Source organism: Rosa chinensis, chromosome 7 (assembly GCF_002994745.2).
Source record: "Rosa chinensis cultivar Old Blush chromosome 7, RchiOBHm-V2, whole genome shotgun sequence".
NCBI lineage: Eukaryota > Viridiplantae > Streptophyta > Magnoliopsida > Rosales > Rosaceae > Rosa > Rosa chinensis.
In genome coordinates this window covers 1,877,009-1,901,185 of record NC_037094.1, presented here as the reverse complement: position 1 = coordinate 1,901,185, position 24,177 = coordinate 1,877,009, and the positions used below count along the sequence as shown (strand labels likewise).

The 24,177-nt window shown below is 40.5% G+C and overlaps 4 protein-coding genes and 1 long non-coding RNA gene across 5 annotated transcripts; 2 read left to right on the top strand and 3 right to left on the bottom strand.

Moving 5' to 3' along the window:
• Positions 1 to 3,648: 3,648 nt before the first annotated feature.
• Positions 3,649 to 5,614, top strand: LOC112178352 (U-box domain-containing protein 38). The gene has a single exon (XM_024316510.2). It carries the CDS (start codon positions 3,809 to 3,811, stop codon positions 5,450 to 5,452), a length of 1,644 nt encoding a protein of 547 aa, XP_024172278.1. The 5' UTR covers positions 3,649 to 3,808; the 3' UTR covers positions 5,453 to 5,614.
• Positions 5,615 to 8,363: 2,749 nt separating this feature from the next.
• On the bottom strand, positions 8,364 to 8,929 carry LOC121050353. Its single transcript, XR_005802751.1, has 2 exons — positions 8,705 to 8,929; positions 8,364 to 8,550 (listed from the first exon to the last, which is right to left on the bottom strand). It is a non-coding gene; the product is annotated as an uncharacterized LOC121050353 (long non-coding RNA).
• Positions 8,930 to 17,470: 8,541 nt separating this feature from the next.
• Positions 17,471 to 19,153, top strand: LOC112175382 (putative DNA glycosylase At3g47830). The gene is made up of 4 exons (XM_024313054.2): positions 17,471 to 17,931; positions 18,151 to 18,351; positions 18,477 to 18,533; positions 18,614 to 19,153. The coding sequence occupies exons 1-4, from the start codon at positions 17,548 to 17,550 to the stop codon at positions 18,848 to 18,850; spliced, it is 879 nt and encodes a 292-aa protein (XP_024168822.1). The 5' UTR covers positions 17,471 to 17,547; the 3' UTR covers positions 18,851 to 19,153.
• A 134-nt stretch (positions 19,154 to 19,287) lies between these two features.
• LOC112175381 (peroxidase 41) lies at positions 19,288 to 20,265 on the bottom strand. The gene has a single exon (XM_024313053.2). It carries the CDS (start codon positions 20,263 to 20,265, stop codon positions 19,288 to 19,290), a length of 978 nt encoding a protein of 325 aa, XP_024168821.1.
• Positions 20,266 to 21,217: 952 nt separating this feature from the next.
• Positions 21,218 to 22,655, bottom strand: LOC112180952 (peroxidase 41). Its single transcript, XM_024319539.2, has one exon. It carries the CDS (start codon positions 22,541 to 22,543, stop codon positions 21,536 to 21,538), a length of 1,008 nt encoding a protein of 335 aa, XP_024175307.1. The 5' UTR covers positions 22,544 to 22,655; the 3' UTR covers positions 21,218 to 21,535.
• Between the last annotated feature and the right edge of the window lie 1,522 nt (positions 22,656 to 24,177).

Below are 24,177 nucleotides of genomic sequence, written 5' to 3'. Positions count from 1 at the left end.
TATTTGCTAAAAAGCAATATGGGATTTATTAATCGATTCGAAATTTGATCTGGATAATCTGCTGATTATTTAAAGTAATTACTTGACTCACTCAACGAGTAGTCTAGCTAGGGCATCCCTTTCCTGGGAGAGACTAATTGTCTTTCATGTAATTTAGTATGTTGCCTGACTTTTTTTTTTTTTTTTTTTTGAGAATGAAAAAACTTTTATTCCAAGATAGATTACATAAAACGGGACTGACCGGTGGTGGACATAAGTTCCCCACTCTCCTCCCTAAAAACAACCTCAGTTACGGGTCCGTTAACAACCATGACATCCATGAGCCAAATGGGCCCAACCCCTAACCAAACTAATCACCCATTTCCTCGGGCTACATAACAATACCAATCCCGAGAGTCACGATAAAATCTCGCCGCCAATACTAAGAACAACCATGTCATCCTCCTCCATACCGTGTCCCAAAGTATCCAGACCACGTACAAGGATAAATCGCTGCCATATTGACCACCAGAAACCACCGATAATATCACATATAGTCCTCGGAAGTAAGGTCGTAGCAATAGCTCATCAGATAAACCAACCCAGAAGTCTCCATACCTCCTCATAGCCAATCTCAAGAAGAAAATGACTCCCTTCAACACCGTGACCTAAAACCGCCAGACCACGTGCAGGAGCTCTTCCCCAATACCTCGACCATAAGATGATACCGAGAATAATTCCAATAGTCTTTGAGAGTGACACCATGATAACACAACCATATCACTAATAATCCCAAACCCTAGCTCGAGAGAGTAGGGACTCAAAAGACCTAGCCAAAAAACTAAAGACGAAAACCTAAAAAAACAAAAAACAATTAAAAGATAGCAGGAGTCAATGCCGGCATCAGCCTTCATCTTCCATAGCCAAAGTTCTAACTCCGGCCAAGAAGAACACCACATAGTGAGGTTGGTGCCCATAATCACATAACTACACAGCGTTGCCCAAAGGCAAGGCCGCCGCCGTAGTACGAAAAACTTTTGCACATCCCCTCCAATAGCAGACCACCACACATCGCCTGAAGACATCAGAGCAAACCAACAATTGAAGACCACGACGCTGTGCACCGCCAACCACCGTGCCCACCGCTGCCAATTCCAGTATCGCCTTCGCATATTAATCTAGCCCTTGAAGATTGTTCCCAATAATCCAAACCTAGATCCACCCAAAATCGTAGAAATTGACCTGATCTGACTCATATACTGAAGAACCCTCAACCATGGTCTAGCGATCTGCCATAGAACACCAACCCACCACCACGATCTCTTTGAAGCCACCATCGATTTCGCCAGAGAAGACAAGAGACAGAGGCACCGCATCTTCCACCGAGAACTACGAACCAACATCACCATAGCCCGTCCGGCTACACCCATCTCACTCCGACTAGGCAAGGAGCCGTCGTCGTCTTGAGGATGCCGCCGGACAAGCGCGACGAGAGACTCTGTTTTACCCAAACCCTAAAACGCTCCGACTTGTGCGGATCTGATATGATTGATTGATTCTAGCTGGCAGTATGTTGCCTGACTTGTCATTGGTTTAAATAAGGAATAGCTAGAACGCAAATGCAATTAACTTGTTGGGGTCGTGTGATCATCATGATGATATATAGAGCTGACAATATTACATTAATTAAACCCTAAACCTCTGATTGATCATTGATCGAAGCCATATATTCCACCAACTCAACTATATATCAAAATCAAAATAATATCTTGCAAACCAGGAACGACCACAGAATCCCTTATTTCATGCTTCTGATTATGATCTGGGACTTGTTCCTCTCTGATCCTAAGTCATAACCACTGCCAGTAGCAGTTGCTGCAATTCTTTATAAATGGTTCATGATGGATCACTCAGCTCAGGCTTAAGGGTTGGCATCATATATATGACAGCTACCATGAGAGAAGTTACGACTCTTTCAAATCAACTCTACGAAGCACGAACATGATCTGTGTCACTCACTGTGTATGCATGCGTAAGCTGACTTGCGTAGGTGTGACTCAGAAGAGTGTGATCGAGTTATCTTCATTCTTCAACTACAAGAACAGCCATTTCTCGGATTAATTTAGTACGTAAGACCAACTGTCATTCTGTTTTTTTTAGATAATAGCAAGTTGATCGAAGAGAAGGGTGTGCTTGTTACATGTTTGCTTTATTTTTAGGCCCTCCAGAAATAACACAATTTAACCATCAAACTAACATGATTCAATATTGTTCTGGCAAGTTATATTATTGGACGGTGGCCGGAGATATTAAAAACAAGGGTTATTATCATAAATGGTACATGAAATTATCCTCTATTTTATCGATGGTACCTGAACTTCAATTTTGATTACAATCAGTACTCGAACTTTTTGACTTCATTTTAAATGGTACCTAAGGCCACCTTTGTTCACTATTCAGGCAAAAAAAGTCAAATAAAAAAAAATAATAAAAAAAAAAAATTCAAGTTCAAGTCAAGTCTATTACCAAAAAATAATCACTATATATGATTGCAACTCTTGAAATCATCAAAAATCATCACTATGATTGTCTCACATGTCATTTTTAGTCGGAATATTGACCGGAGGTGGCTCTAGGTACGATTTAAAATGAAATCGAAAAGTTCGGGTACTGGTTGTGATCAAAATTAAAGTTCAGATACCATCGATAAAATTGAGGTATAGTTCAGGTACCATTTATGATAATAATCCTAAAAACAATATATTTTAATTTATCTGAACTACGATAAGAACTTAAAATCATTAATATCCTGAAAATTTAAACTATGTGATCAAATGTAGTTGAATTTAGTGACAAATGTACTAAAGTAAAACATGTATGATGCATATTCTTATCTCTACCTACTCCCAACTCCCAAAACAAGCAATATCTCACTGTAAAGTATAAACAATCTAGCACAAGTTGTTTGCAATCATATTTAACTATCATGTTAAGCTTTTAGTGGCAATACATTTCTCCATCTAACATGCTGTTGCATTCACATTACAAAACATAATGTCAGACACCACACCTTTAAAATACAACGTCAAATGTTTTTTTTTTTTGTTTGTTCATCATTGTCCTAGCTTGTTTCTTTAATTTATCTGTTTTAGTCAGCCTAATCTGCTCAAAAGTTTGCTTTTAAAGCAACTTATTCGACCCTAATTTTTGAAAAACCAATACGATATTGTAATTGGACGTAATATTTTATCAGATTAAATTATTTCTTTGTTACAATTTGATAGGACTCTATCTATCTATCTATAAAACCAAGCGCATATAGATTTCTCAAACTATCTTTCTTAAGTAAATCTTATCTAAAACGCACGATATTATCTCAAATGATTGTCATAGTAAAAATGTGTGTGTGTGTATATATATATAATATTGAAGAAGTGGGTGATAAGGAAACTTCCACATTCTTCTTTGATTGATTATTATCCCATGCATCGCACAAATATGAGTAATAATTCACGGTAAATTATACAGATATCTCAAAATAAAAAAAATAAAAAAGTAAAAAATAAACAAAAATGACTTTTGCCTCCTTTGGAGGATGAAACACAGTAATTCTAATAATTTTGCGCCATAAAGCGGGTTCCCAAGACGACCCATGACTGGTCAAACAAACAGCTCAGACACCCTAGAGACCAAGATATAGCTAAAACCCAAAAAAGCTTAAACGTCCCCCAGAAGCTGAAGCGCTTTAAGCTTTAGCTAAGCTCCCAAGTCCACTCACTTCGCAAAGCCCAGGTTCCTCAAAACCCACAGAAACACGGTAACCACTACGATGGGTGGTAATGGGAAGCACAGGTGGAAGATCTCCTTCTACCGCTCCACCTCCTCCGGAAAGCAGCCGCCCAAAGAGTTCCTCTGTCCTATTTCCGGGTCTTTAATGTCCGACCCGGTCATCGTCGCCTCCGGCCAGACATTCGAGCGCCGCTCCGTCCAAGTCTGCCGCGAATTCGGCTACGCGCCCGAGCTCCCCGACGGCACCCGGCCCGATTTCTCCAACTTAATCCCCAACATGGCAATCAAGACCACCATCCTCAATTGGTGCGACCAACACCACTCCGACCGCCCCCACCCGCCGGATTTGGCCTCCGTCGAGAAGAACGTCCGGGCCCTGATGGAGGACAGCAGGGTCGATCAGGGAATTAGGGTTTCCGAGAGGGAATTGCTTAAAGGCGTGGCGGAGCGGCCGCCGATTATGTTCTCACACGCCGCCACCGAGCTCGGCCGCGGCCGCGTCGACCATTTCTACTCCAGCTCGTCGGAAGAGTCCGTCGTCATCGCCTCCCCAAGTCCTTACACTCCTCTTCCCTTCGCGACTCGGCCGTCGTGTTACTCCTCCTCGCCTTCTTCCTCTGAAATTGTCGAACTCGAAACCCTAAATCCCAATTCCAATTCCAATTCCAATTCCGATTCGATTCATTTAAGTGCGGAGGAGGAAGAATTGATGACGAAGCTCAGTAGCTCCGTCATAGTCGAGCAAGAAGAGGCGGTGATTTCACTGAGGAAGCTGACCAGGACGAAAGAGGAGCTCAGGGTTTCGCTCTGCACGCCGCGGCTGCTCTCGGCCCTCCGATCTCTGATCGTCTCGCGCTACAGCACCGTCCAGGTCAACGCCGCCGCGTCGCTGGTCAACCTCTCGCTGGAGAAGCCGAACAAGGTGAAGATCGTGCGGTCGGGATTCGTCCCGCCGCTGGTCGACGTTTTGAAAAGCGGATCCGGCGAGTCGCAGGAGCACGCCGCCGGCGCGCTCTTCAGCCTAGCCTTGGAAGAAGACAACAAGATGGCGATCGGAGTCCTCGGCGCGTTGCCGCCGCTCATGCACTCGCTGGTAAGGTCGGAGAGTGAGCGCACGCGCCACGACTCGGCTCTGGCGCTCTACCACCTGACGCTGGTGGAGAGCAACCGCATCAAACTCGTGAAGCTGAACGCGGTGCCGACGCTTCTGGCGCTGTCGAAGGCGCCCAGGTCGGCGGGTCGGGTTTTGTTGATACTGTGCAACCTGGCGATCTGCGGCGAGGGGAGGTCGGCGATGCTGGACGCGAACGCGGTGGAGTGTTTGGTCGGGATGCTGAGGAGGAACGAGTTGGACTCGGAGTCGACGCGCGAGAACTGCGTGGCGGCGCTGTACGCGCTGAGCCACGGGTCGATGAGGTTTCGGGGGCTGGCGAGGGAGGCGAAGGCGGTGGAGGTGTTGAGTGAGGTGGAGAAGAGAGGGAGCGAGAGGGCGAGGGAGAAGGCCAAGAGGCTGTTGATGATCATGAGAGGCGGCGGCGGAGGAGGAGGAGGGAGGGCGGACGATGGTGAGCCGGATTGGGAGGGGGTTTTGGATTCGGGTACTGGAGTTGGGCTCGGCGCGGGAACCCGGTACCGAGTTGGGCCTGGTAGGAGCTTGCATGCTGCCAACTCAACTACCTTTTAGTTTTTTTTTTTTTTTTTTTTGAAAAAAAAAAAGAAGGTTGTTTTTTTGGTTAGGTGTAGGGTTGTAAATTATTGTTTCAATGATGGAAATGGAAACCAATAAAAAGAAAATGTAATATTTGGTGAGTCATTGGTTGGTATCATATGAAGGGGGTTGTGTACATTATTGGGTGGGGAATGTTCTTTGCTTTTGTTCTTTTTCTTTTTTGTGCTTTTTGGATTAGATGGATTAGTGTTTGTAATTAGGGGTCTAAGGTAAATGGTTCCAAAAGATTGATTGGATAAGGCTCTAAGGGATAATCTAGAATTTTAGTGGTTTTGGCATTTTTTTTTTGTTTTGAAAGGAGTTTGGAACACTGTCAAGTTAGGAGGTTTAACCCTACGTCTAACTATATTAAAATAATCAAAATGCGTCAAGAGAGACATAAAATCTTTTTTTTTGAATCAAGGGTGGTCAGCCATTTAATAAAGGAAGAAACGATTACACAGTACAAAGGTCAGCTACAATTGCAACTTGTAAAAATTATGGAGTTGAAAAATAAAAAACATGATGTCTAATAGAACAAGCATGGTTAGCCAACAAATGTGCTACCCCATCACCTTTCCTACCCACATTAATCTTGACCTCGAGCATCAGTACAAGAGTCCTAGTAGAGTACATCTCGAATAATAACATGAGACTTATCTAATCAAACATTAAAAAGATAATTAAAGTTAGCAAGGTGCGTTAATCTATTGGCAACATCATCAGCTTCACATAAGATATGTCTAATATGAACAGAGTGAAAATATGTCAAAAATAACTTATAATCATCCATAATGCGCCCAATTTCATCTCTATCTTCCACGTTAATGAAGTCATGCAGTAACTACTGGGGAGCAATCGCTCTCAAACTCAAAAGCAGTCATGTTCTAGTGGATAGCCAATAAAAGCCTTGCCCTGCATGCCTCCGCCTCCATGTGCAAAGTCGAAAAAGCAAACATTTATTTTGTTTATAGTTGAGGGTTTTGTAACTCAATAAAGAAAGAGGATTTGTATTTGTATTACAAAATCCTTAAACCCTTGAACACATTTTGGAAGGTTCTCAAATGTGCCAAAACAAAATATATTAGATAATAATGTTTGGGGGGCTTGTGATTATAAACTATAAAGACAAAAACTTGGTAGCCTTGGATTCTATGACTTCCTAATAGAATTATCTTAATTCTTGAATACCTTGAGCCCCTTAGGTCACATATTGTTTTTCTCAAGAGAATTGAACACATAATTCATGTTGGTTTGATGGGTGAGATAGTAATACTAGGATCCCTTCAGAATTCCTAAATTAGGCTTTACTTGGACGAGTGTAATGCTAGAATGGGCAGCCTCGTAGAAAGCTGAACGAAATCTGAAATTGAGCTTTGATTACGCAAGAGTAAATGTTAGAGCCGGAAAGTCAGTTGTGAATGCATCTCTTTTATATATTCTACTACAACCTTATTCCACTTTATGCTTGTATAAAGCACCTTTCCAATCTTATCACCGTGCAATGGAAAAAGAAGTGTAGGATTGGGTAAATGAAAGCACTTCTACAAAAGAGTCACACAAGTTGCAACTCAATTCAATTGAGAAATTGAAAGGATGATGTTGTTGATCTATGTGGGTTTTGATTTGTACATCTCTGGTTTTATATTGGCCTCTTGTTTTGGGATGTTGGTAGATGCCCTAGCTATTTTTTGTTTTTTAGTTCCTACACAAGCTCAGCCATTTCCTGAATTTTATACAAGTGCTTTTGAACTTTGGCTTTTGGCCTTATCAGGCACCCATGCCCTGTAGATTGCTTAACCATGAAATAAGCAAAAGTATTATAATCCCAAAATCCAATATGTTATTAAAGAAAAATTAAGAAGAATATCTCTGTTAGGGGGAGTTGTTAAACTATGATTAAGAGCTTTCTTATACCCCATGTGTTTGTCAAAGAATCATATTTGTTAGTTTTCTGACTTTTCTTTGATTCACTGCAAACAAGACTGACACATAGTCAAACCAGGTTGTTTTAGCTTTGACCCTAAAACAATTCAAAACAAAAAGTGGATTTGCCATGATACTTCTCTTCCTCCCATTTTTTCCAGTCAATATGATCCAAATTTGATATCACTCTAGAAGGTTAAGAGAGAGATTATCTACTTTGGTCAAGAGAATCAGCGTATACATGATTTTACTTCAATTGGAGATTATATTGTTCAAAACTTCAAACGCCCTAAATGAACGTCAATGCCAAAAGGATTTCCACAACCGGGATAGTCAACTAGTGAAGAGCTGTCGACCTTTAAACTAGCAGCAGTTAAATTAATGGAAAATTTTCACAAATGGTCACTCAACTATGACTAGGGGTGAGCGTGGGTCGGGCCGGCTCAGTTTTGGGCCAAAACCGAATCCGACCCGAACTTGTCGGTTGGGTCAAAATATGGACCGAGAACTGAAAGAGAATGGGCTGGGCCGAAAACTTCGAGTTACCGAATTTTCAATTCGGCCCGATTCGGTGTCTGTTTTTTATGGGCTTTTTTATTCCAAATTTTAATGGGCTTTTTCTTTTTGCAATTGAATGTTTTTATGAGCCCTTCACTCTCATATTTTTAATTTTTTTTTCTTTTTTGAGAATCTCTCATATTTTTAATTCGTATTCTTTTTTTAATTCATATTCTTAACCAATTCCAATTTTTATCATTATATCCGATGAACATAAAACTCATTTTCTGGGCTTCAAGTTCAAGATCACAACTTGAAACACATGAAGGAGTGGCTGTAAACTTTCTTTTCCGGGACTGATCTAATGATACATAGTACATACTATTAACCAAAAGAAAAGAAAACAAAAACAAATACAATAATCTTAGCAAACAATCCTAAATCAAACTCTGAAGCTTAGTACTAATCTCAACAAACATATTGAACTGGGTTTGCTATAATCAAGAGTGCCAAAATTCATAAGAAAAAAAAAATAATAGCAACAAGAAAATATCAAAGCTTTAAACACAACTTCTCGGTTCCCAGATCGCATCGAAAAAGAAAAAAATTCAAGCTTCATCTCATCCCCTCCAGATCTAAGATTCCATAGCCTGCAATACATAGTTCAAAAATCATAAACCATAATCATAATCATATCTAATATAAACCCAATCTGATCTCAACCTAAAAAGAGATAAAATTGAACTATTAGTCTAACACCCTACCCAAATTGAATAGAATATTACATACAATGAAGAAGAACACCTGATGGAGATGATGGAGAACACCAAGAACAACGACCTTAACTGGGGGATAGAGTCCGTCGATTAGCCGCGGTGGACGGATTTGATGAAGAACATAGATCTCCTCATCTAGTCTCGAAGGACATGGCCTAATTTTATTTGCGGCCCAATCTTTTGTGGAATATGGCGAGAGACATAAAGAAATCGGAGAATGAGAGTTGAAGAGAGAGAGATATAAGAGTGAGGGCGTGAGATTGTGGAGAATGAGGCTGATATCTCTAGGGTTATAGGAATTTATATGAGGTACGTAGTTGCAATTGTGTGTGGTAAGGTGCAACATAAACAACAATCATCCAATAAGAGAGAGACAACACATTAAAAAAATATATGTATTTAAAATTCGGTCAAATTCGGTTGACTTCGGTCGGTTTAAAAGGTTGAACCAGTCCGGAACCGAAAAGATCCGGTCTGGTTGGCTGATGAGTTTTTTACTGCTTTTCTCATCCGGTTCGGTTATCGGACCGTTTTTCCGGCCCGGTTCGGCCGGTTTTCAACTTTCGGTTCGGTTTATGCCCACTCCTAACTATGACTCATTCGACACTTTGGTCACTGAAGTTCAAATATATCACTTTGGTCACTCAACTATTACATTGTCAATCACTTAAGTCATTTTGTTAATTTTTTTCACTAAAAAAAATATATAAAATATTCTTTGGGTGACTTAAGTGATTGACAGTGCAATAGTTGAGTGACCAAAATGATATATTTGAAACTTCAGTGACCAAAGTGTTGAATGAGTCATAGTTTAGTGACAATTTGTGAAATTCTCCCTAAATTAATTGAAAAGCAAAGCATTTAATGGGGCGGTTACATAACATGTTCTTCTTATTTACTATTTTTCATACAAAAGACATTAGTTTCTTTTCTCCCTGCTATATATGACACATCCACATCCAAGAGTTTCTCAGATAAAAAGATGGATGAATATTAACAATATATTCAAAATAAAAATTTACATTTTGTATTACACCTTGTTTGTTAACTTGAATTTGCATAATTTTAGCGGACTATAATCGTTTTGTTTTCCACCTAATCAGCTCCAACTGAGGAGTCCATATGTTATGTATACCTTGATAATTGTAGTTACTAACTACTAGTTCTTACTACTTTTCAGTTTCCTTCAATATCTCACAAAAATGTCTATTTGGCGTAATAAGATTGAGAAACACCCTAAACCAAGCTGGGTACCAAGTATAGAATATTTCTTTTCATAACAACTATATGAAAATGCAAAAGTTATACACTGTGTTTGTCAAAGAATCAATCAGATTTGTTACCTTTCTGTTATTCACTGTAAACAAGACCAACACAGAGTCAAGCTTGTTCTGTTTAGCTGTTTTTTTTTTTTTTTTAATAGAAGTTGATATCATTAGATCAACAGCAAAAAAGCTGTAGTCTACCAAAACTTACATAAGAAACTCGGCAAGAAAATCCGGTATAACCTATCTAAGCTAAAGCATACCATTAATGATCTCTGAGACGCTCACAATTAAGAGAGCCTATACAAGAATAAAAAAACCTCGCCTCCTACGGAAAGAAATCATTCAACTAGCTCTCACTTGCCAATCACGCAATTGTGGTACAAGCAAAACACTAAAAACGTCATAGAAGACTCATAGAAATTTATCCAACCTCACACAGGCTCAATACCCTAAAATATTTAGGGCCCAGAGTGCCTTGACCTGAGCCCAAGCCCAAAGGCCGATACCCAAATCAGAGCTTGCTCAACAGGAAGACTTTCTTGCCTCATCAGCCAAAGCGTGAGCCCAGGCCCAAGCCTAGGCCAACCAAGGAGAAGCCTGCTGCACCTGTGCCTCCGCCACTTTCATGTCCTCCGGCAGCAGATCCGGCCACAACATCATATCGAGCAACAGCCTAGTCTGCTGCAGCAATCCTCGACCACGCCTTGCCGGAGCACGAGCGAAGCCCATCGATGGCAAAACCAGTTGCACCTCCGAACTCCAACCCCCCTTGCCGCTGACTGAAGGGACCGGTTCTGACAACACCGCATCGTCCCGCTCTCCGTCCAACCGGCCTGAACCAAGGAGGGCAAAGATCCTCCAGAACCCGTCACCAACATCCCCCGGAAAACAACCCCAGGGTCCAAACCATTGCAACCATCGACGATGATCGTACCAAGGGCCAGATCGGCCTACTCTACCTGAGACGAGAGGAAGACGCCGCCGCCCAATACTGCCGCCATCGCTTGCTCGAGCGCTAGGGTTCGCTCGCTGTCTTCCGCTCATTGCAGACTTGCTCGATGTTCTGTTTAGCTGTTTAACCCAAAACAATACGCAAAACATAAAGTAAACTTGATTCTCTTCCATTTTTTCTATTCAAAGTGAGCAAGGAATAAGACCAAAAACTGTTTGATACTAGCAATTTCCTATTAATGAAAGTAAAAGATCAAATTTGATATCTCTCCAAAAGGGTGAGAATCTTTATTTTTACTTTGGCCAACGGAATATGTGTGCACGTTCCCATATACAACAATGTCAAAGACATTGATCGATTCTTTTTTTTGTTTTGTGCTAGAAGGCTAGAAGCTAATGCCGGTAGAGATTCCACGACAAAGACACACTGAATTGAAAGGAAAAAGTATTGGATGGGGCAATCATGCACATCCTATTTATAAATTAAAACTTTTCATTTAAAGAAATGCATAAGAAAAAGTAACCATGTTATATCATGTTAAATACATAATTTGGTTTTCAATTCCAAAACATTGTACTCGACAATTTTTCTTATTACAGACTAAATCATAAGTATCAATACTTCGAATTACTAAACTAAAATTTGTGAAAACCAATCATTTTAACAACTAGTCTAAGATATTAAAAAAATGATCATCAACATAGTTACCAAACTTATGAATTTTTTTTAATGTAATTAACGTGATACTAATGTATATTATTTACATCACAAGTTCTAAATTCTACTGGTTGATAATAATAATTTTAAATTTTCTCTTTTTTTCCACTTTTTAGTTCCATCTATTTAGTATTTACTATAGTGTTGAGTATAAAATATACACTAGAGCTACCTAGCAACTAGCAAGTGCCAAGCATATAATCTTACTTGTCCAATCAACTGTATGTCAGAGGTAAAATCACACCATATATGGGTGTACAAAACACAAAATTTACATCACACAAGTTACAACCAAGGTTCAAAATCTCTGCGATATCTCCGATATATCCCCCGATATCTCCTTTTTTCGACGGACCGATATATTTATGGGGGTAAATATCTTATCTGTCACCGTTTCTGCGAAATTTCTCCGACATCTTCAAATATCTCCGATATATTAGATATTTACGATATATCCCGATAAAGTGAAGAAATATCTGTAAAATTTGAGGTAAAAATAAAAAAAAAACTCAGTAATTCTCTACGTTATAAAAAAAAAAAATAATGATTATATATATAGACTACGTTATAGTACTTCTAAAAAAAAGCAAACATATATAATATATATAAGTATAATATGTACAAGTTGATCGATTAAAAACCTATCGGTACTCATTTCCTGAGCCTCCAGTAGCAATGCCATCAAAAGATAGTCAATCAAAATAAGGCACAATTAAATCATTACTAAATGGTGGTAGAGAACTATTGGCAACAATGGTGTCCAAATACCACATATATGATGCTGTCCCTTTTAACAAAGCTGATTCTCCACATTTCCAAAACATGTTGACTACAGCTGGAAATCTAGGTAAATTATATTGTGTTTACATATTTCTTCATGGACAATTATGTTAAGTAGAATTTAATAATGAACATTCCTATAAAATAAATCATTTTCTTGTTTAGGTCCTGGTGTAAAGCTTCCTACCTCCTATGAAATTCAGACTCGTTACTTAGAGAATGAGTACACAGAAATGAAAAGGTATGTGGATACTCACAGAGAAACCTGGAAAATATATGGATGCACTATCATGTGTGATGGATGGACTGGCCCAACCAAAATGTCTATTCTAAATTTCATGGTGTATTCAAAAGGTTCAACTGTGTTTTTGAAGTCTGTAGATGCTTCACATATGAAAAAAAATGCTCAGTACATAGAACTATTGTTAGATGAGATTATCCAAAATGTTGGACCAGAAAATGTTGTCTAGATTGTCACTGACAATGCATCAACATTTAAAAAGGCCGGAAGGGAACTACAGAAAAAATATCCGCTGTTCTGGATCCCGTGTGCTGCCCACTGCATCGATTTGATATTTGAAGATATCGGGAAGCAAGAGACTGTTTCCACTGTCATCAAATGGGCTCAAAGTGTAACTAACTACATCTACAATCATGGTTGGGTACTGGCTGAAATGAGGAGCATCACGAAGGGAGATTTGATTCGACAGGGTAAAACTCGATTTGCGACAAATCACATTGCCATCGACAGCATTTTGAAGAAGAAATCTGATTTGAGAAAATTGTTTACAAGTAGCGCATGGAATGAAAATGCAGCGAGCAGGACCAGAGATGGCAAAATGATAGAAAAAGCGTCCTCGGTGGGACATTTTGGGATGCATGGAAGCAGTCCATAAAATTTATAAGCCATTGTATGAGATTCTTCGAATTGTTGACACAGAAATTCAGCCAACCATGCCCATATTATATGATATGTTTGAAAGAGTGAAACAACAAATATCACAGATGAGAGGAAAGAAATGGGTGCTTAAAATCATCAATGATCGATGGGATAACACATTAAGTTAACCATTGCATGCAGCAGGTATTATTTCTCTATCTCGAAATACGGTTGTATCTTGATAATTACTTAGTTAGATCTATATTATATAACTTTTTGGTTTCTTGTTTGTAGCACATTTCTTAAACCCAAATTTTCATTATCGACATGATGTTGGTTATAGCCCACGTTTCACAAACTCTCTGGCAACAGTTGTCGAACAATTTAACATAAATGGAGAAATTGCATATACATTTGTGGATGAGGTAACTTCTTATTGATGACAACCTTAAAATATTTGGGATTAGAAATGACTGTCTTTCAAATGGTTAATGCAGATTGTATGCTTTAGAGATGCAAATGAATCATTTGGGTCAACCATAGCAAGAAAAACAAGAGAAACCAGAAATACAAGTTTGTGGTATATCCGTATATGTATACATTAAAACACACACATACACACACATATAATTTCTTTAATAGAAAATGTTGATATATTATAGTTGTAACTCATTGTAGTAGTTTTACAACTGATTAGTGGACACAATTTGGGTATTCTACACCAAACATGCAGAAAATTGCAATGCGTATTTTGGCACAAACGGCTTCTTCTTCTGCGTGTGAGAGAAATTGGAGTACATTTGCTATTATTCATACCAAGCAAAGGAACCGTTTGGCATAGCAGAAGTTGGAAAAGCTTGTATATTGTTACTACAACATGAAGCTGCGGCTGCGAGATAAACAGGCAAAGAATAATGTGGTCAATGAAAACAACTATATAGATCTACTTCATGTTACAAGCGAGCCGCTTGATAATGGCATTGATCCACTTCATGATTGGATTATGCCTGCACACCTCGATGATGAAGCTGGAAGACCTCTTCCACAAGTTGTAGAAACTGTAACTAATGCTGGAATCAACGTAGAGAGAGTCTTATCTGAAGAAGTTTTTAAAAACCCAGAAGATAATTCAGATAATGATGATGTGTGGGGTGGTACAGCAACTCCAGATAGTTCTGATGATGGTGGGGAGGGTGGAAGCGGAACAGGTAGTGGAGGTGAAAGATATGAACATGGACAATCTTCTGTGGATGGAGGATTCCAATTTACCTGTGAAGGTAATTTTGATCATGCCACCCAAGATGAAGACCACAGAGTGAGAACAGCTGGTCATGGTGCTCAAGAGAAGACCCGATATGGGAGGAGGACTAGAGGTGCAACTGATGATCAAAGTACCCCATCTGATGTTTCTTCAATTGCCTTAAGTTTTGACTTTATCAGTTTAGGCACAGAGCGCAGTGGGATCTCAAATGAATCTCATGAAGGCAACGATCAATTTGGTTATGATGCTTATGGATATAATCAATATGGAGAAGTATATGATCAGTCATCTAATTTGGTTCATCCTTATTATCCCCTTATAGGGGAAATAGTCGGCAACTCTAAAGAGATCTGTAACTATCATGTTCATCACTACAATTCGCACTATATGGGTCATATGTCCTGGTTTGATTATTGCATTTTTGTAGACCAGAGAGCGGCTTTTCAACCTCCTAGAGTCTCTTTTTGGATGTAGATGAAGTTTACATTCATATGTATTTATATGTTGTTCTAAATTTCTAATAAATTGACTTTTTTCAAAAACGATATTTTCGTACACTGTATTCCCGGTATATCCCCGATATATCCGATATCTCTCTTTTTCAAAGTACCGATAGATATGAAAATACCGATATTTAAAACCTTGGTTACAACAACGTACACAAGGTCTAAATGACAATTATCACTGCTAGCTTATGTATTCCCAGTTTGCTAAATTCAAATTCACATTAGATTAGTGAGTGATAATCATTGCTTATTGTACCAGCCCTGTGAAATGAGTCCCGATTATGCCCAACTTATTTAGAGCGCGCCTGCGCCTGCAAAAGTGCAAAAAGATCCCCCCGGCGGAGCAACCACAACAACAACAACAACAATGCCGAAAAGCTGCAAAAGAAAGCAGCAGGTGGGGGTTGATAAAGAGGACAAGACGATAATGAAGGCATTACGTGCGGGCGTGTTGCCATCTCTGTTGCATATCCATTGAGCAGAGCACGTCACCCAACCACAGCGACGCGCAGATATGATTCGTAGTTTTTGCTTTATAGCATGCATTAGGATATATGAAGAATTTTGCACGTAAAGTGGATGTGGATGGTTGACATGGAGTAGTTTCCTCCCATGAGTTTCACTGTAGATTTTGAAGAATTTTTTAAGCTGCATGTTATGTGTATAACATTTGCGGTAGAATCTGGGTCATTCTTCTGAAGCTTATGGGAATCAGAGTGTTTTGGTCCTTCCTCTTCCTGATTGAATTAACATAACCAAGCAAGCATATATTGAGAGTTTGAGACAGCACAATCTCCTATTTAGGTAGCGTTTGCGAGTCCCACATCGGAACCGCGCACGAATCGTGTGGGCTTTTATAAACCTTGTGACTCATTTAGTGCAACATCACCACTGGACAAAGCGATCGGGCTGCGATTTTAGAAATAGAATCAGGCCCAGGAAAGTCCCCGGGCCACCATCTGCAGAGATGCAGGCCTGGAAACGGGTAAACGCTGCTGAGTTGGAGTCCTATCGCTTAATGCGGTGAGGCTGAGACATGTGTGGAGCCTTCATGGTCTTCAACCCAGAGTAAATTGGCCGATTTGTACAGTTATTCGCTTGGTCCTTTGGACTAACTGAACGGGGCTTATGCTTCAGTGGTGGTGACTTTTTTTTACTATCGTGATTATTCCTCTTTTATCCTTTTTTCTATTCAGTATTTTTTTTCTTTCAAAAATTTACATTGATGCCATCATGCCATTGGGGATCAGTTTCATTGATTTGACTGGATATGGCTTTTGTGAGTTTTTAAGCAATTAACAGATTTACCAAAATGCCACCATGGTTGTATTATTAAGCAAATCCACCATATATGGGGGGCAAAGGGTGAGTCGATAGTCTTTTCTTTTCTTTCTTCTCCTCTTCTTTATTTTTTATTGATCAATTCAAGATGAAACCTTCATTTACTGATGCCAAAGGCAATAATAGCAGTGCACAAATGTTCCAGCTAGTGCAGTAGTAGCTAAATTTCAAGCGAGTGCAGTAGTAGCTAAATTTCCAGCGAGTGCAGTAACAGCAAAATGTCCAGCTAGTGTAGTAGCAGCTAAATTTCCATCGAGTGCAGTAGCATGATTGAAAGATTATGAGTGCAGTAGTAAAACTGGACGAGTACAATCGTAGTAGTAGAATTGGACGAGTACAAGTGCAGTATCAACATGAGTATGCAGCGAATGTAGTAGCAAAACATGAGTACATGTGTAATAGCAGAATTTGACGAATATGAGTGCATTAGCAGGATTGGACGAGTGCAGTAGCAGAATTTGAACAAAAAAGAGTTTGAATTAAAAAATATATATATTTAGTTATCCATGCATGAAAGTTGGAATTGTAAATGTCTTATTGACACATGGCAACAAAATATAACAATTTGTTCTTATATGTAAAATTTTGTCCTTATATGTATTTGTGAATTCTTCTTTTGTCAAAGACTTATGTGTAGTTTGCTCTTTTAAATTTCTACAAAAAAAAAAAAAAAAGGTGTCTATTCAACAAGTGGGGATATATTTATATAACTACTCTTTAGTTCCCTCTAATACCTCACAAATATATATCTATTATTTTATACCAATAAGTTGGTTTTGACATCTATATACTCAATAGTATTGACTATTGAGAATCAAAAATACACACTCCTAGCAACTGCCAAGCATAAAAATAGAATATTTCTTTTCATATCACCTCTATATCAAAAGGTAAAATCACACTATATAATATATATATATATATATATATATATATATATATATGGGGTCTACAAAACACAAAATTTACATCTTACAACAACACAAGGACTTGTACCGCTAGCTTAAGGGGAATACATGTGCTAAACTCAAATTCACACAAGATTAGTGAGTGCTAATCATTGCTTATTGGACCAGCCCAATGACATGAGTCCGACTAAGCCCAACTTATTTACAGCGCGCCCGCGCCTGGAAAAGAATACCCGAGGCGGAGCTACCACAACAACAATGCCGAAAAGCCGCAAAAGAAAGCAGCAGGTGGAGGTTGACCACCACCCAAAACCTCCAACCAAAACACCCAAAACCACCAAAGAGACTCCAAAGGACCCATACCCGAATCACGCCCGACCCACCCGAGAAGAATGCGTGTCCGTCCGAGACGACCTCTTGGCCCTCCACGGCTTCCCCCAAGAGTTCGCCAAGTACCGAGAACAGCGACTGAGTTCTCAAACATCCAACGGCTGCGACGCTGCCGTCAGTTCAGAGCCGTCGGATGAAAAAGAGAGTGTCTTGGATGGTTTAGTGAGAACTCTATTGTCTCAGAATACCACGGAAGCTAATTCCCAGAAAGCCTTTGCTTCTCTCAAGTCAGCTTTTCCAACTTGGGAAGAGGTAAAGTTTTGATCTTTAATGGTTTTGCCTCGGTGGGTTTTGATGCATTTGGAATATTAACATGTTGGTTGTCAATATTGAATGAGAAAGATTGGAACTTTGAAGTATTTAAGGAACTATGCATGTTTTTAGAGATTTTGGGTGTGGGTTTGTGGATATGGATTTGGACTTGCATTTTTACATTGGCTTTGAATTGCATTGTTTTGTTTTGTGATGAAGGTTTTGGCTGCTGATTCACAAAGCTTAGAGAGTGCCATAAGATGTGGTGGTTTAGCTAAGACCAAAGCTTCTTGTATTAAGAACATGCTGAGTTGTTTGCTGGCGAAGAAGGAAAAGCTTTGCTTGGAGTACCTGCGAGATTTGTCAGTTGATGAAATTAAGGCTGAGCTCTCTCATTTCAAAGGAATAGGTCCAAAAACGGTAAATGTTTTGTTAGTGATGTTGAGCTGCTTTGCTTGGGTTGAGATGTTATATATGGTACTCTGGCTTATATATTTCGCTGTATGCGTTCTTTGAGATGATAACATTCGGGAATTGGATGATAGGTGGCTTGTGTTTTAATGTTCCAACTTCAGCAAGATGATTTTCCTGTGGACACCCATGTGAGTAGTTAGTAATATGATGGTTCAAGTGATTCATGATTCGTCATGTGCTTATTTTGACTTTTGGAATGGTTATGCAGGTGTTTGAGATTGCAAAGGCTATGGCTTGGGTTCCAGTTGGAGCAGACAGGAATAAGACATATCTTCATCTTAACCAATGGATACCAGATGAACTTAAATTTGATCTGAACTGCCTTCTGTATACACATGGTAAGCTCTGCCGCAAGTGCATCAAGAAAGGAGGTAGCACTGGTAAGCAGCAAGAAAAGGAATCCGAGGATATCAATTCCTGTCCTTTATTACGTTACTGTAAGTAAATTGTAAGTTGTCTCCCTTAAGGTTGAGAGAGAAGAGCATCTTCGTTTTAAGAAAGTGGAGATTATGGTAAATCTGTAAAAGATGATGTTAAGGGTTCCAACTTCATGTATGCAATCTGCAATGAAGTCGTGTAATCAACATTAGTACATAATAGACTAGTTATTAGCCATGATGCAGTTTTCTCTGCGTCTACAACTTTGATTTCCATTTGAATGGGTAGAATTAGAAACAGTTCTGTTATCTCAGTGAATTATGGAGGCCAATAGACTTTTATATATGTTAATATTTGCTTACAGCATCAAGTATTGAATTGTATTTGCATTGTGTCTAAAAGTAATGCTCAGATACATCATACATCTAAACAATTACAATCATGAATATATCATCAACTTCTTACATGTGAAACCATGAAAATCCTCTTCTTCTGCTTCCTTTTCTAAGCGCTAATGGAGTTAAACGCATCACACCTGTGCCTCACCTCTCCCTTACGCCCGGTCTTGATTTCATGAATACTAACCTTCTCCATGGCACGAGCAAAAGCTTTGAAGAATGCAGCCTGGTTTGTAGAGTACAGCTCAACCAAAGGCCTTGTTCTTGGGTCCTTAACCAGAGCATGGTCTGAAGACAAGAGCCCCAGCCCCCTCTTAAGATTTTGATAGTAGACGTTATCAAACTTGCCTGGTGTGATCACATCGTTGAAGGCAGACATGGTTGTGTCTGTTGTGTAATTGGCACAAGTCCTCTTCAAGCCTTCGGCCAACTTTGGGTGGAGCTCTGGGTCTGTTGGGGTGGTTTTGCTGTAATGGAAAAGCCGGTCTGTGAATTCCTTGCAGTGAGAGAACCCAATTGTGTGTGCACCGGTTAAAGCAACCATTTCTTCGACTGTAAACCCTTTAGCGGCGAAGAGGTTGATGATGGAATCCATAGTTTGGTTGGCTCTGGCTAGATTCCCCTCCACCCTTGAAGCTTTGGAAACAAAACCATCTTTGCGTCCCAAGCGCACTTTGTAGTATGGACCACCCGCCATTGTCACAAGGTCTCGTGCTGCTTCTGCGAGAATGTCAGCACATGACACAATGCCGGGGCAGGTGAGCTCAAGGGCTGTCTTGGCACGGGTCACAAGGTCAAAGGCATCTGCAGATAGGGAGTGGTTTATCTCAGCGTCGCGCTCCGCCACATTGAAATGGTTTGAGGCGATTAGTATTGATGCATCACAGCCCTCCACCATGCAGTCATGGAAGAAGACGCGGAGAGTGCCTGCTGCTGTGGTGGGTTGCGCAGATTGCTTCAGGGTCACTGTCTCCCGGACGATTCTCTGAAATTCGGGGCATGTATTCTTGTAGTAGTCAACAGTGAGCTTCGATTCCGTGAAGGAAATGGAGAGCAAAAGAAGGAAGAATACGGGAAGAGCCATTTTTGCTTATGACGAGGAAGGGCTGAAAAGCAAGCTTGTTGAGACACCAAGACCTGCTTTGCTTTTTCCTCTGAGTCTGAGATGTTCTAGCTGCTTGAACGGAACAGGGCTAGAGCTCCTCCTTATGTATATGGATTTGAACAAATTGGAAGGTGCTAATGTTTTGGATGGAAGATTGAGAGAGGTTTTAGGGGATTTTCTGCGTTTGTTAATAACAGCTACAATATAGTGAGAAGGTTGAGAGAAACAGAGTTGGTTAATGGCGTTGGCTACGTTGTCAGCTCTTCATTGTCAACAGATATGGTGTAATTTCCTTGAAGAAAAGAAAATATTCCCATATTAGTAAGACACACCCCCTGTTAGCCATTCCATTTTGCCATTGCCTATAATTTGAGATACATATTTTTTCACTCTGAAGAACACCCATATAAGCAATGGTTTATAACACGTCTAGAAGGAAAAGCTGATCACATCAATACTTTTGACTTCAATTTTCATATATATGAACTTGCTTTTAGATATTGTCAACTCGATCTAAATCCATCCCATCATAGATCAAATGCTTGATCATCAGTCAGACACAATGATTTATTTTTGTTCAAAATACAGGATGCATATGTCTTTTACATGTAAAAGCTCTAACATGAAAGGGTGAAATCCTTGTTTATAAATTTAAGATACTTGAGAAGAAAAGTTTTTCTTCATGGAAAACAAGAAGAAAAGGCATTAGCAGCTTCAAATCCTTCAATCTTTTTCTCCTAACCCATCAGGAGTCAAAGTAGTTTGATTTCCCATCTTTGTGAAAGTTGTTCTTCAAACTTTCTAAATCAATCATCACATAATCATGATTACTAAATAAATTAAAGATGTAAATCAGATAAACATTAACATATCATTCTTTCTTTCTTTTTTTTTTCTTTTTTTTTTCCATTGAGAGAATACGTTGACATCATCCTCTTTGCATACGTCATGACATTTATTTTCGATCAAACCCTAATAAGCAAACATTTTCACGGAGATGTGAATCCGATGGAGAGGGAAAAACCAATATTATTCCCGTCTTGCATCGTTCACAAACTCAAACCAATTTATTTATTTCCATATATCTCATTCCTAATCATAATCAATCTCATCATCACCACCAATTCACCATCATCATCGCACATCCCACCAACTCATAAATTTTCATTCTCATAGATTATGAAAAACAATAAAATTTTAAAAAAAATTAAAAAAATTTCTCTCTTCATCAAGTCCCCGTTCTGTCTCTCTAAGCTGAAATGGCATTGTTAAGCGCATCGCACCGGCGTCTCACCTCTCCATCCTTCCCTGTCTTCACTCCAAATAAGCCGGTCTTCTCCATGACCTTAGAGAAGGCCTTGAAGAACGCTTCCTGGTCCCTAGCGAACAACTCCACAATTGGCCTGGTCCTCGGGTCCTTTACCAAAGCGTTGTCCGAGGCCAAGAGCCCTAGCCCTCTCTTCAGGTTCTGGTAGTACATGTTGTCGAACTTTCCTGGTGTAATCATGTCGTTAAATGCTGACATGGAAGTGTCCTTTTCGAAGTTGGCGCAAGTCTTCTTCAAACCCTCGGCCAACTTTGGGTGCATATCGGGATCGGTCGGGGTGGTTTTGTTGTAGTTGAATAATCTGCCGGTAAATTCCTTGCAGTGAGAGAATCCGATGGTGTGAGCGCCGCTCAACGCCACCATCTCCTCGACGGTGAAGCCTTTGGAGCCGAAGTACTCGATCAATTCGTCCACGGTTTGGTTAGTCCTTGGGAGGTTCTCGTACACGCTGTCGGCCTTGGACACGAGTCCGTCTAAGCGTCCCAGCTTGACGGGGTAGAAAGGCCCGCCGACCATGCTCACGAGGTCACGTGTGGCCTCAGCCATGATGTCGGCGCATGAGACCACGCCCGGGCATGTGAGCTCGAGCGTAGTTTTGGCCTTGGTTATCACTTCATATGCATCCCCCGAGAGGGATTGGTTGGGCTCAGCGTCCCTCTCGGCCTTGTTGACGTGGTTGGAGTTGATGAGAAGGGAGGCGTCGCAGCCGGTCACCATGCAGTCGTGGAAGAAGAGGCGGAGGGTGCCCGAAGCGGTGACGGGATTGGCCATCTGCTTCGTGTTGACGGTTTCCCGGACTATTTTCTGGAAGTCCGGGCATGTTTTCGAGTAGTAATCTTCCCTGAGCACCGGAGGCGGTGCGGCGGATTGCGTCAAGGGAAAGGCAATGCAGAGGACGAGGAGAGCAGGAAGAGCTGCCGCCATTGCCATGACGATAATGCGAGGAAGATCACGGCTTGATTATTATTATTATTTAATTTTTTTTTTATCTTCCTCAACACTGGAGCTAGGTTTAGCTCCTTAGGCAATGGAGAGGAAAAATATATCTCAAGTATGTATATGGATCATGTACGTGAGCATGGGGGGGTTTAGGGCTGTGGATGGGAGGGGTTTTAGGGGGCATTTGATGTGTTGTTGATGGAACCAACCGTGCACGAAGTGTTTCTTTTTAGAGTGATGGCTATTTTTTGCATGGTTTTATTTTGGTGTGCTATTCTTTGCATGATTGCATGGCATCATTGGCATGGATATTTTTAGCGACGAGTGCGTTGGACCAGAGAGAGGAGATGGAGCCAAATGATTCTCATATGCCGGGTTGACCGCTATTGAATATTGTTGAATAGATTTAATCGATGAATGTGTTCATAACATCCACATATATATATATATATATATATATATTAGTATATATATATACACACACACACTTCCATGAAAAAACTTGGGTTAAAGTATGGACGAATGCACTTTGGAGACTTGGATCATGTGAAGTACTGTAGGGTGTTTTCGTTTGTTAAAAAGGTCTAATTTCGTTAATCCCCTCAAAATATATGTGAGATGTGGTAGAATTAAAAAGTGACGGTCAATACATGCTTCCAAACAACCATAATACTAATGGGGATTCATTTTTCGCTTTTACTAATTTGGTATTTCTTTTTGTTATATTAGGGGAGAACGGATTCTTTGGTTTCTAAGAAGAAGGATCAATCTTTTAACCTTACGTCCTAAACCCTAAAGAGCAAAAAAATTTGGATTGCTCTGCGTCTAGGGTTTGTAAATCTCACCTCGTCCGGTAGCGCTCATGGTCGGCTTTGGTTCACCTCGTCGATAAGGGGCTGCTGCTGGACGGGGAATCTGAAGAAAGCCTAGGAGGTTCTCTGAGAGGGTCTGGCTCGGGGTGGGTTGGATGGTTTTGGTGCTGAGTCCAGACGACGGGTCTTCTGTGGCGGTGGTTGTGTGTACATGGATGGCGTGCCTCATCGAGGGACTTCCAGATCCAACGTGTCAGTGGTGACTGGGCGGCGGTGAAGGAGCCTGGATCGGAGAGCATGACATGGTGCAGCGGGTTCTGTTGTGGCGTGACTCTGCTAGAGGTTTTTCGACTTAGGGTGTGGCGGCGAGGGTCACAGCGACCTGGGTTGTCAGGACGACTTTGGGGCGCGGCGGAGGAAACCACTGGACTTACACCGGAGTTGTACGTACATGCCACCAGTCAGTGGGGAAGATGATGTTTTGGGCTTGGGCAAAGCCAATATTTTTCTGGGCCTGAGTTTTGAGCCTTTTGCCTAGGGCTGTAGTCTTTGGGCTTTTATGGTGGGCTGGGATGTTTGTCCTTGGCCCATCTATAAGTTTTAGCTTTGTCTATTACAATAAATTTGTTGGTGCCAATTTCGGCATCAACGAGTCAACGGAGGTTCCGTTGAAATCCAAGTGTAAAGTGGTCGGTTTGTTTTCTTCAAGTGGGCCTATCTTTTCCTTCGATTAGTTTGGCTACGTGAGTAGCCCTGGTCGTCCACGTGTGACTGAAGGTATGCCCTGGTAGTCCTGTGCCTAGCCTTGGTCGT

Excerpts from the sequence above, each read along its gene's own strand:
- LOC112178352 (XM_024316510.2), top strand. The coding sequence starts at position 3,809 with ATGGGTGGTAATGGGAAGCACAGGTGGAAGATCTCCTTCTACCGCTCC.
- LOC112180952 (XM_024319539.2), bottom strand. The coding sequence starts at position 22,543 with ATGGCAATGGCGGCAGCTCTTCCTGCTCTCCTCGTCCTCTGCATTGCC.
- LOC112175382 (XM_024313054.2), top strand. The coding sequence starts at position 17,548 with ATGCCGAAAAGCCGCAAAAGAAAGCAGCAGGTGGAGGTTGACCACCAC. Across the intron at positions 18,352-18,476 it reads AAGGAATAGGTCCAAAAACG|GTGGCTTGTGTTTTAATGTT; the intron begins GTAAATGTTTTG and ends ATTGGATGATAG. Across the intron at positions 18,534-18,613 it reads ATTTTCCTGTGGACACCCAT|GTGTTTGAGATTGCAAAGGC; the intron begins GTGAGTAGTTAG and ends ATGGTTATGCAG.
- LOC112175381 (XM_024313053.2), bottom strand. The coding sequence starts at position 20,265 with ATGGCTCTTCCCGTATTCTTCCTTCTTTTGCTCTCCATTTCCTTCACG.